Source organism: Buteo buteo, chromosome 3 (assembly GCF_964188355.1).
Source record: "Buteo buteo chromosome 3, bButBut1.hap1.1, whole genome shotgun sequence".
In the NCBI taxonomy this organism is placed as follows: domain Eukaryota; kingdom Metazoa; phylum Chordata; class Aves; order Accipitriformes; family Accipitridae; genus Buteo; species Buteo buteo.
The window spans coordinates 35,410,278-35,423,127 of NC_134173.1; the positions used below are offsets into that span (position 1 = coordinate 35,410,278).

The window sequence follows — 12,850 nt, forward strand, 5'->3', positions numbered from 1 at the left end:
TAAATATCTTGTTATTCTAAGGCTGTTTAATGCTGGATTTAATTGAAGGGGGGGGGGGGAGAAAAAAAAAAAAAGGAAAACAAAAGCCCACCCACACAGAAGACAGGTTTTTAACTACACTTCATTACTATGTACTTGGTCGTTATACACAAACTTTTCTTAGGGCAAAAGTGAGTTGCACTGAAAAGGAAAAGTTACTATAGACAAGGTGTTGCATGAACAGCAGGAGAAAATAATCATATTGACACAAGGTATTATTTATAATTCATCAAGTAAAATTACCACAAAATCAATTCATCCTAGCTTGGAAATAGGCACAGTTGGCTTGTCTTGGCATTTATCTAACTGCAGGACATCATTAAGCTCTAACAACTTTTCAGTCCACTGGTATTCTTTCTTCAATGTCTGCAATGCACAAACCAGTAACTCCCACAGTACATGCATACTGTTAAAGACTGCTCTTTTTACTGGCCTGATAAGCAGCATTAAAATTGCATGGGCTCCTTCAGCCAACATATTGTGCTTTACACTGACCTTTAAATTCCAAAGTCATTAGCACAATACAAACGAAGAAAAAGAAAATTTTATATATATATATATATATCCTGAAGGGCTCTACTATATAAAGACAGATTAAAATTTATCACACAAACATCATGTACTTATGCACCTTTTAATTACAAAGGATATCTGAAAAAGGAAAAGTGATGAGACAACGCAAAGTAATTTTTAAACAAGTTTGCTCTAAACAGTACTTAAGAATATGTCTTCTGCCATGAAAGGTATCAGTATCATTTCAATTACATTAATGAAACATTTTCTACATTAATGCTGCAACTAATTAATCCCAAACCTTTTAAAATGGTAAGCCAATTCAAGATTAGCGATGATCTAGTGAAACAAAAGCTAATATACAGCTGTATGAAACTGTACTTAAAGAGGTAAAAGTCCTCAGGTTTATTCATATGAATGACTACTAATGATCTATTTCAAAAGGCATGCGTTTGAGAGGTAATACAACCACTTTTTGCAGAATGACAACTTCATGTTGATGAATTTAAGTTCCACCTAAGCTGGTATGGGTTGTAAGTACGTATGTGACCACAAGTGGAATCCTTAACTCTGGATAAAAACCAGGCACCCTTTCACAACGCTTAGAAGTGTGATAGGGCTTCTAAAGTCAGATTCACAAAAGCCAAGATCATTGAGCAGATATTTACCTTCTGCCTAGTGCTACAAATACAAGATATTTTAAAAACACTTTCTCCTGAGCAGGATTACTTATGAGGAAACGCCTTCTAACGAAGAATCCAGAGCAGCAGAAACCTCTAGCCTTCCTTACAGAAGAAAGATAGCATCCTTAAAGATCTACACACACACTTTAAGAGGAGCATGGCCCCCTCTTTTTCTCTACTAGATTAGTGTAAAAACTAGCTTAAGTTGTATGGCAACTATGTTCCAGTCTCTCTTTTGTCTGAGAGGATTCAAATGTCCATAAAGATAATAAACAAACCTGCTAGTCTTGAAAGGGAGAGATTCATCACCGGTTCTGCCACCACATTTAACTGCATAAAATACCCAAATGTATTGGGTCAGTTGTAGCACAACTGCAGCTCAGTAGATAAGACAGCCAGCTGCGGAAATGACATACGGTCCTGGTCCCAGCCCCACCTCTATGTCCTTCTCCTATAAATCCTTCAAGACTTTGCATCCTCTCCAATAGAGGATGGCAATTTCAGACAACTGGGAAAACTGAAGCACCTGTTGAACAGAGGTGCATCCAAAGCTCACTGCCGGGCAGTTTTATTTTTGGATTTGGGTAACCAAAATGAAATACAAGTAGAGTTTAGGCACCTATGATCTTTTCTGGATCTCGTTCTTGGACTTCATCTTTCACTGCGAGAAAGAAACTGTTCTTTTTTCCTCGGGGACAGAAGACCAAAAGAGTGAAGGCTGTTGCCCGGCCATAAGGTAACATCAGGGGAAACAACGTCTTATTCAAACTCCTACTTGGATACACCAACATCACAAAAACCACTATCACAGTTCTACTTCTTTTAATAAAGTCCAGACATAATTCGGTAAGTACAGAAAGACAATTACTGTATTCTCTCAAAAGGTAATTCTCTTAAGTGTCACAATCAGGCATAGAGGACATGTAGCATGAGGAAGATTACGCAAACCAACCTGTGCCTGCCCTGTATATATGCTGTGAACAGCAGTGGAAATTTAGGTCTACTTGGTATCTAATTTGCAATCATTTTTAACACAATTTTTCAGATTTGTTCCTTTAGAAAGTACAAACAAAGCACTGTCATTGATATTAAATGTCTGTAATTAGTTTGTTGCTGTCTTAAACAACTTAAAGTCAATTATGCATCTTTAAGTAACTCTTAAGAGGCAATCCCTGCCAAAGGACCTACACAGGCTAAAAATAAACCCTATCTGTTCGCAGAAAAAAGAACGTTTTCTGAATTAGGGCATTAGTATCAAATAAATTGAGTTAAAAACTTTTTTTTTATATAAAGTTATGCAAGAAACTTTAAATGCTGAACAATTTTCTGCCTAAAAAATGTAACTAAACTTCTACTCTAATCATTTTTCCTTTCAGCAGAAAAGCCACTTCTCCCTCCTTGCACAAGTTAACTGGAAAAGCTTGCTCTACAAAGTATTTACCAAACACTTCTTGTCTTGCAAAGGTCAAGTGTCATCATACTATTTCCAACTCATTTGTTACAATTGCCAACATCATGCAAAAAATATTCAACATAGAAAATGTTGTTTTTCCTTTACAGTCAAGGAATTTATTCTCCAGGAACTGCACATACTCTGCCCATCCCCCCATGAATCCTTTATACATTGCCAGGATAGACCTCCTCAGCTCCAGGCTTCGATAAATAAAATAATATAAACTTAGATATAATGAAAGAATTTAATCTTTTCCAAAAACGTTGACATGTTCTTCCTTGAAAGCACAGTTCAAAATACTTCTAAACATATGTGCTGTTAGAAAGCAGGCTGTAACAAAGCAGTGTTTATATCATTCCACATGTGGAAAAGACTGTAACGTTAATAATTTATTCTCACCTGCAGGTCTATGATTGACACCAGATACTCTACGTCTCAAAATTCAGTTCATGAACAAAATAAATGTCATTTATATGAAGCGAACTCAATATTACCTCCCCAGCCAGTTTATATTGTGATGAATTGGTTAGCTGGTGTTATTAGGACAGCCTACAACACAATGCCTTTGCTTATTTACAAAGTCTAAACCAAATTTGGTTGTCAAGGACATTAAGCAAAACTGAACACTCAAATCAGATTTAACCAACTATTTTAAGACATTCCTAGAAATAATACCTACTGATAGAATGTAAAATACATGCTTTGGGCAATAAAATATATTGCATTGATCAAAGCTGGTTACATAAACAAGCTTAACCAACCACTGCAAAAGAGGTCATCATAGCCACTAATAAATTTCCAAACTCCATGACCACAAATTTAGTCCTAATTCAGAAACTGTACATACAAACTAGAGAGTTAACTAAATCATGACTTAGTTAACAACTGAGTTTAATGTAATTAGATGAAGTTAGATACCTTTTCTCTTTGCAAAAACTAGTGAACACAGCAGCAATAAACAAATTCCATTCTTACAACTGAACAAATGTGGAGAGGTAAAATACATATGGGAGGAGTGTGTATGTTTCAGATCGCAAAAAATACAGTACATTATTCACATAGTTAGAAAAAAACCAAGCCAATTACCAAAATGTTTAATTGGTAAAAGTTTAATGTCAACTTACTTATAAAAATGAAAAAATATTTTAACATTCACCATACAATTCACCTGGCCCTACTGACTATCAGCTATAGGAAGGCATTTAAGGAAATGATGGTTGTGTCAAAACAAAGGCTAACTTCAAGCATGTATGCTGCTTTAAAAAAAAAAAGAAAAAAAAAAACAACAACAAAACAGAAACCCAAAACTCAAAAAACCTCTCATTTGCAGGAAGCTAGATGCTTAGCCTAGTTTTTAAAGCTAATTACAAAATCCTCTTTCATACTGGTCCAGATGTCTTGACAATTTCTTCTTCTAACAGAACTGTCAAAAGAAAAGAATTTTTATGAGATCTTCATACAGCTTATTTCTAAGTCTTTGCAAGAAGAAACAGAAATATGACACCATACTTAGGCTATGGAAATTACTAGTTAAAGCATTTGCTTATATCATAACCATTCCTTCACTCAAGCATCTTTATATGGACAGTTTTGTAACCATCACCTTACAGAAGCTTTTAAGGACAAATGAACTTTTCCAGGTACTGCATCAAAGAATTTCTAAGCTTTATAAATTATTTGGGTATCTTGGAGTATAGATTTGAACAATATTCCGTAATAAGATATGCAAAACAAGATGCATAAAATAAATTTTTTTAATGCAGTAATCTTAATGTATGCTATGCAACATGCTTCTACAGAGCTGCAGCATTCTTAACACAGAAAAATAACAGAATGACGGTACCATGCTTCATCTTGCATGCTATCATATCTTAAGTTGTAAATTTTACAGGCCTTCATTTCAGTGTTTGTCCACTTTATTGGACTACCAGTGTTCCTCAGAAGCTTTTTAAATTTCCATTTCCCGAACTTAAAAAAAAAAAATTTAAATCAAGTTATCACTGCCCTACACTTATCCTGACACAGGAATGCGGCAGCAGTCATCTCTTTTTTTTATCCCCTCTTCTTTACAGAGTAGCAAAAAAAACCTCAGAAAAAAACAACAAAAAAAGGTCTAAAAAGGCCTATTCCACTCATCAAAGCAGAGATTAAAAATTGTTAGACTATCTTTGGATGAAGAAAGAGAAAACACAGTAACTAACTTGCTGCTATTTTGTATGGCAAAGCAGTACTGTAACTAAATGTCACAAGGAATAAGGCAATGTCCTGACTTCTCCTTTGCTACCACCCTACTTGTGTGATCTCACACCTTCAGTCAAAAATATTTATCTAACCTAAAGCTATTTCGCAATACCAACATGTAATATCATTCATGGCCTGAGAAATACCCAAAAGTCAACAGAAACTCATTTGTCATTTACTGTAAACCAAAATTAAGCACACAGTCTGGCTCCCTGCTATCAAATATGCAGAGCAGTCTAACAGTCTTACCTTCCATCTGTTTCCACATTCATTACAGACAACAAATGTTGTCATGGGTTCATCAGCACTGCGAGTTTGAACCTTTGGCAAAGGCAAGGGCCAGAGCGGAAAAGGAAAATTAGTGTCTTCAACTTTTGTTAGCATGTGTTCAATGTAAATGTTTAAAATCAAAGTTTAAAATTAAGGAAACACATTTAGATAAAAATACAAGTTAACTTTCCATATCAATTGAAACTGGTTTTTTGTCTAGACTATAAAACAATCATAAACTTATGTTTTGACATATTTAATAGCACTAAAATATCGACTTCAGCATAGAAACCGTGTACGTACTTCTAGGAAAAGATTCTGCAGTAAAACTACAGGTTCATCATTTAGGTTGGAAAAGACCTTTAAGTTCATAAAGTCCAACCATTAAGCTAGCACTGCCAAGCCCACCATTAAACCATGTCCCTGTTCAGTACAGCTTTACATGCATTTACTGATGCAATAGCTTAAAAGTCTCATGATTGAAAAACAGCTTTCTACTTAAAGCACCTTATGTAAAATATTAAATTATAAATGCACCTGTCCTATGATCAAAATTACATGCTTTGAAGCGCTGCTAAACAAATTAAAGCCCTTTTTGCACATAGTTCCTAATTAAAATAGAAAACGGTTGTAGGAATGATTGTAAATCAGGGTCTACTCTTAGTCAAATTGTAGACTATATATACATAAAAAATATATATGTCTATATATGTATATATACTTTATAAGTATGTATCATTATTTTCTGCTCTTTATTCCCTCTGTAAAGAAAAGTTTACACATTAAAAACAGTAAACTAGCTCTCCTCCACGTAAAACCATACTAATAAGATGTAATAAGAATTAGCAAAAACTCAGCATTGAAAAGAAACTTGACATTTCAGGCTATATAGATACTCAGCTTGGATTTACATAAAATCTTTGGTAAATTATTACAACAAACATTCTTTATGTAAGCACACCTAAGTAGATCCAACTGTCTTCACATACTTTGTAATTTGTTAGCATTGTGTTAAAAGTTCATTTTGTAATTAAAACTTTTTTCTCTGACAATCTTTATATAGGACTTAAGCTTTGAAAAAGGAAAATTAAGAGTATGAATAACCATGTACCTGCGTGTATGTACAGTTCTTCTTTTTGCACTTGCCACATGTAAACAGATCAGTTTGTGTACCTCCTGTTTTCGCCATCTGATGCTCTCTGATAGCTTCTTTGGTCAGATTTTTGCGCATTTCTTTCAGCTCATCACTTGCCATTTCCTGTTATGGACGAAGAACAGACAGAATTTACTACAAAGTTTTAGTTTTAAACAAGTCGTTACCACTGTGCGAGCCCATTTTTTATTCAGAAACCATGAACAACAACTCTATTGGAGGGCAAAGTAATTCTACACATTTTTAATTTTACAAAACTTAAGTTGGGATATTTCACAGCACAGAAGCTACAAGTTAAAAATGTTCTTTTTTTTTTTTTAAACACAGCTGAAAAAAATAACAACAGTAAAAGTTATAATATCAAACACCTAGAAACTTTGATGCAAATGCACTGCTGAAGTTCAGAAATGTAATACAGAGACAAGGTAGAAGGACTTAAAAGTTCTCCAGAGAGAAAGAAAAAGATCTTCTCCCTAGGTTAGATCCTTGCATAATTATCTCATTGACCTACAGAAGATTATTACAGGAAAAATTTATACTATTTTGACTGTTTCCATATTTGTACTGAGAAATACAGTATAGCCATAATTTACCATATGTTACCAGAAGTCATATACACTTAGTTTCAAAACACTAACCGAAGAGCTCAGGTTGACCAATTTTCTTTTTCCCTTTAAAACAGTTCAGTGTGCAGGATCTCCACAATGTATAGTAATCAAGTGTGCACAGCAAAAACAAGTTGTTCCATTTTTCTTCAATGAAGTTTTACTTCAGATCCCATAGAGATGTGGAATGCTAATCTTGTATTACTGCTGTTTCACTTTAGAAGTAATCTTAACACTAAGAGGTTTTTTAGCCATTAAAATTTTAATCCAAGGCATTAACTGAAACAAAGAACGGGCACTGGACTACACAAAACTTATGTTTGTGCATACACACGTGTAGAACAAAAAAAACCCCCTCAAAGTATGTACTGAAGATACAATCTACTTTTCTTTACACATTCCTTTATCAGCCTGTTTGCCCTAACCTCTATGTAAACCTATAGAAAGAAAAAACACAAAACTCAAAAAACTTTCCTTTAGAATAAAGCTAATCGTGATTTTCATTAATTGATCATAAATTTAATTTCTTTCAGTCTCCAAGATACTCCTTTATACCTGATTTGGGGGGCAGAATCCAACACATACAAGCAGAACTACAAAACTGAAACCAGATGTTAAGCATGCTTTTGTTTTTCTCTCCCATAAAATCTTATTTTTCATTTGACTTCCCAGATTTATTTTGATTTGTAAAGACAATGGACATCTGAATGGTAATTTCTATTCAAGTGTCCAAAATGTTCTTTCAATAACATGAATTTAATTTGATTTAAAGGGCAATTCTCCTAGCTTCTTTCCCCTATCGTTTATGGCTTTTTCTGTTTATTGTTAAAGAGTTTCTTTCAAAATCACTTTAAGTATTCAAGAGATAGATTCAAGAGATAAGCTTTAAATAAACACTGAAAATGCCAACAGGAGATGGTCTGATCTTTAAAACCACAGTGCTATACCTTGCATAGAAGTATAACAGCAGAGGTTAGCATTTGGAAAACTAATGGGAAGACAGGCTAACTTACATATCTAGAAAGGTGAATGGGTAAGCAGCTTGGAGTCACTACACAGTCATATTTGCATCTTCCTAAACTTAAAAAACTATCACTGATATATCATGTGGCCTTTTAAAAATGGCACAACATACAGTGTTTCAGGAAATTTACATGCAACAGCTTACCTGCCTTCTGACTTACAGACAAAATCAGATATTTAGGAACCATTAACAGGCACCACTTTGATTCCCTCTGCCCCAACACAGCCTTGTAATTCAGACTGCAAGCCACAGTCTTTCAAAAGTGCGGGCAGCTTACATAAATTATTTTTACAGCTAATAAATACAGGCCAGGATGTAAGTCCAACAGGGAAATAGTTCAAGACCTATGCTTTACTTACCTCTGCTGTCATTTTGGCAAACTTGTCAGGAGGAATGTTCCCACATAACACATTTTTCCTTAGGTTAGGATTCTTTGCATCCTTGAGATTCGCTATTCTACTTCGTACCCTATTTTTGTATTTCATATCAGTGTTTTTTAATTCTTGAAAGATAGGTGCATTGGATTTAAGGAACAAAACATTAACAAGTAAAACAGAAAGGATTCATTTTGGGGGTCAACTTTTCTAAAGCAATGTACTTCTCCATTGTTGATCAAGTCCTTCCCCCCACCTCAACCAACAGTTACTTTCCTGTTCAACACAGCAGACTTCACGTCTTCTGAAGTCTAATCATAGTCTAGCACATGGTCAGTGAAACGTGAATTTTTGGGTAATATGATCTCAACTGAAATTGTGAAAAGCCACCCATAAATTTCTCTCCAGTTCCTTGGCCGCATCCTGAGTATTAATTGATATCTAAACCAAATATTCAAACACTCTCAGCTCACTAACAGAATCTTAAAACAGGGTTTGCAACAGAAACAGGAAATTCCTTAACAGGAACAGTGGCTGCTGTAATTACCGAAGGACACTGGCAAGTTAGAATCATGAAGCTTAGACTATTTCTATGCTTAAGAATATCACCCCCTCCCAAACAAAACCCCTTAAATAAAAAGCAGCTCAGACCTCTGCTCTGTAACTATTCAAACACTCCTATCAGAACGACCCTGTTGAAAATTCCAAATTCATTTAGAAATAGAAACTTGTAGAAAATGAAATAAAGACATTAGAAAAAGATTAAAACTGTTAACAAGAAAAGACTTAAAAATAACATAGAAGAGCCCAGCATTTTATGTCAGAATGCTTCAGTAAGATATAATGTTGCTGCTGCAAGGAAAACATACTGAACTGAAAAAAACCCACACACACTCACCTACGCACATTCGTACATGTTTTAAAGCAAATAATTTAGGTTGTGCTGGTTTTTTTAAACACTACATTTCTGCACTGATGTGTTGAACCATTTGCTATTTTGTTTGAAATGAAATTTAAAAATATTCAATACATAAATCAAGGTAATTTAATATTATCAATGCTTTTAAAAAATACTCTTGTTCTAGAGCACACAGATGTACAACAAAGGATATCTTCTTCAATCTGAGAACCCAGCTCTTCCTCATCAGCACCAATAGCAATGTAATCATCTGAGGAAAACAAATATTAAAGTATTAGCAACCTGACAATCTCATCAGTGTTCTAGACCCCTGAGAGCCCACTCAAAACTCCGAAACTCAGCAAGTTATGAAACAACTGTAGTGAATTTTCCTTTTGTATAGGAAAGTTTAATTTACTGTATACTTATCCTTTCAAAACTTTTAAATATTCTAATAGGTTTGGCAAATACCCATCTCCGCAGCATATTTTTGTATAGAATAGACTATTATTAAAAAAAAACATTTTGGATTGTGTTTCATCAATTCTTCCAGTCCACGCAATACAAGCATAAGCAATTAATGTTTTGCATGCATGCAAGAGAAAGTTTTCATTAGAAACGTAGTAATTAAATAACAGAAAATGTATTATTAGATATTTTAAAAAAAAAACGCAAAGCAGAGATGTGTCATAAGACATGTAAATTAGAAGAAATAAACCATAGCAATCTTGAAGACAATGCAATACTTGACCTAAAATGTCTCAAGATAATTGTTCACTGTTTCTGACCAAAACCCTTACTCAAAGACAGCTGCCTTTCCAAGATAGTTTAGGACAAACTAGATACAGCATGTGTTTTCCTCCTTCTCATTTTAACATGGGTGTACTTCAATGAGTAATCCAAACACCATTTCTCCTTCGATCTCATGCAGAAAGCCATAAAACCAGAAAATAACCTTAATTTTTGAGACTGGCATTCAACCCATGGATGATCAGTTAATATGTGCTGTAGAAAGTAACATAGTAAAAAGAGTTCTTGGAAAACTAGCTAAAATTAAGAATGCATAGAATTATGAATACTCAGATGCTATATCCAACTTTCTGGTCACAAATTATTTTAGAAGTCTATGAACTACATATCCAGAGGACCACAAATTCATGGTCTTTAGTCAGCTTTGATTACTGTCTGTATCTGAATTTATATGAATTAAAAGAAAGAATAAAAGAGTGAAGGGGGTAAAAACAGATGATTCAGAAATCTGCTTACACTGAGTCAGGTTACACTTAGCTAAGAACAGAGGAACAGGAGCTGGGTCATAAGTTCAGGTAGAAGAGAAGGAGCCACAAGAAAAATTCAGGTCATTCTGAGGAGTTCAACTTTTAGTTTGCTCCTTATCTATCATATCATTCAATTTGTCAGTTTAAAGACACCCAAGTGTACATAAAGAGGAAAGAGAAAAAAAAAAAAACAACAGTCAAGGAATTTACAGATGCCCAAAAGGCATGAAGATAGAGCAATGCAAGACTCTCTTACTGCGAGTATCTCAATGAAACTTCAAGATTAAATCAAAACAGAAAGGCAGCCTTCGAAAACCAAAATCTGAAGGCCCACAGGATCTCTGTGTAAAAAAGGCAGGTATGTATATAATGGCACTCTCAGTCAGAGATAAGACAAAAATAGCAGCTTCCACAAAAAGATTTAAATGAGGCATTAAGGAGGTAATAACCTCCTGAAAAGCAGTTCCACTGTAGGCAAGATATCAGATGAACAGAAGCCACAAAACATCCCACATCATCAGCAACAAAAATGTATTTCAGTACATTCCCATGCTGTCAAGGTTACTCATTACTTGCAACTCGGGTGAACTGGCCTATGAGTATATACGCACAAATGGACATAAACAAGGTTTATTCCACCCTACAGGGCAGGAGAAAAATAGAGTGGGAAGGACTGAAATACAGAAGAAGGAAACAGTTAAACTTCAAAATATAGTCTACAAAGCTCACCTCCTGTTCTGAGAGCTGCAGAGAGCATTTCTCTACATTTCACTCGTACAGAATCCGAAGTGCTTGGAGCCCGGGGAAAAGAAGGGATGAAAGAATTTGAGGGAGCACTACCCTCCTCCTTCCTGCTGCTGGAATTGCTACTTGAACTGCTAAAAAAAAGGCAAAAAGAAAACCAATATTAATGTTTTTCCCCCCTCTTCAAGTAACTTTGTTCCAGGGCAAAACACAGGTCTTTTGCTTTATCTATTTGATAGTATTCCAAAGAAAGAACACAGGCCACCTTTGTAAAGCTACTTATAGCTCTAGAGTCAATACAATTTTAAAAGTGTCTTTAGAATATTCACCAGGGTATTCCACACAATAGAGACACAGCAAGTATTTCATTCCATTATGTGGCATATAAGTTTTAATTCTCAGTTCTTTACATTAACATGAAATGTTTGGGGTTTTTTTTAACTCCTATGGAACTTTACTTTAAAAAACAGTGAAGATGCATCACACTAACATTCAATCTGCAGGGAAGGCATTGCTTTCAGTCTGCTTACTGTACTGACATAGTACCATGATCACAAACAAACAACATAACTTTGCAAACTGTAAACCAAGAAGTTTTCAGCCTGCATCAGGACAAATGGTTAGAGGTTAAATTTCAATTTGAAAATGGCTGCTGGAAACAGATTCACTAGAACCAGAAATGTATAGAAGAAATGAGCTTGCAGATACCATTTTGCAAATGTTCTTCAGCTCCTATAGTGTCATTAACATGGGCTCATTTTTCTGATAACATATATTTTGTGTTTACCAAAAAAGTGCAGAATGAGATGGCTTATTAAACATGAAAGCTAACAGACAAAAGAAGTATTCTAAACCTCTAACATATACAATTACCACAAAGCTGTGACTGAAAGTTGTTTTACAGTTCTCAAAGCTCAGTGCTAGTATTGAGAGAAGAAGAAATATTTGACAGACAAGACAGACCAAATAAACAGTAACTAGTCTGGCCATATCTTGACCTGTGGCTTTCATCTTTTTTTAATGTCAGCAGCAGCAGGACTTACTTCCCTAACAACACACCATTTCTTGTACAACTCCATGTATTTCAGAAAAGAACGTGGAAGCTGTCTCAAATATGACAAATTTGGACCAAATAGTTTAATGTTAATTTACCTAATTTACCTAATTTACACTGAGTGAGATTATTTGTATACTCATGAAGAATTAAGCACCTTTCTTCTCTTGCTTCAGGGCTGTTTTGTGAGGAAGATGCAGACTCCTTTTTCTTTTCTTCAGAATCTTTATCAGTTGAAGGTCCATCTGGAAATACAAAACACGAGAAACTCTTTTAACCAGAAATAGCAACCAATTTAAAGCAGCGGTAAAATATCTTTGATGATTTCTCCTGAACCAGTTGGAAATGCTATCAGCTCCCACTCTCTGCTTTGACCTTCTCTTGCAGTACAGCCTTCCACTCCCCAACACCCTCCCCAACCCAGCAAATGGAAAGTATGACAACACTTCAGATCCTTCCGAGTCAAGTCCAGCATCTGTTTAAACTGGCAGTGAAGACATGATGAAAATGTAGACTTTTATG

At 34.9% G+C, this 12,850-nt stretch overlaps 1 protein-coding gene across 3 annotated transcripts in view; it reads right to left on the reverse strand.

Moving 5' to 3' along the window:
- Nucleotides 1–2,025: 2,025 nt before the first annotated feature.
- TCEA1 (transcription elongation factor A1) overlaps nt 2,026–12,850 on the reverse strand; it is a 31,949-nt gene continuing 21,124 nt past the window's right edge. Inside the window, exons 4-10 of one of the 3 annotated variants that reach the window (XM_075023293.1) lie at nt 12,486–12,573; nt 11,260–11,405; nt 9,468–9,524; nt 8,341–8,495; nt 6,311–6,457; nt 5,179–5,250; nt 2,026–4,111 (exon numbers count right to left, since the gene is read on the reverse strand). In XM_075023293.1, the coding sequence (XP_074879394.1) occupies nt 4,103–4,111; nt 5,179–5,250; nt 6,311–6,457; nt 8,341–8,495; nt 9,468–9,524; nt 11,260–11,405; nt 12,486–12,573 (674 nt within the window). In that variant the 3' untranslated portion in view covers nt 2,026–4,102. The other 2 variants (XM_075023292.1, XM_075023291.1) reach the window with 2 other exon arrangements.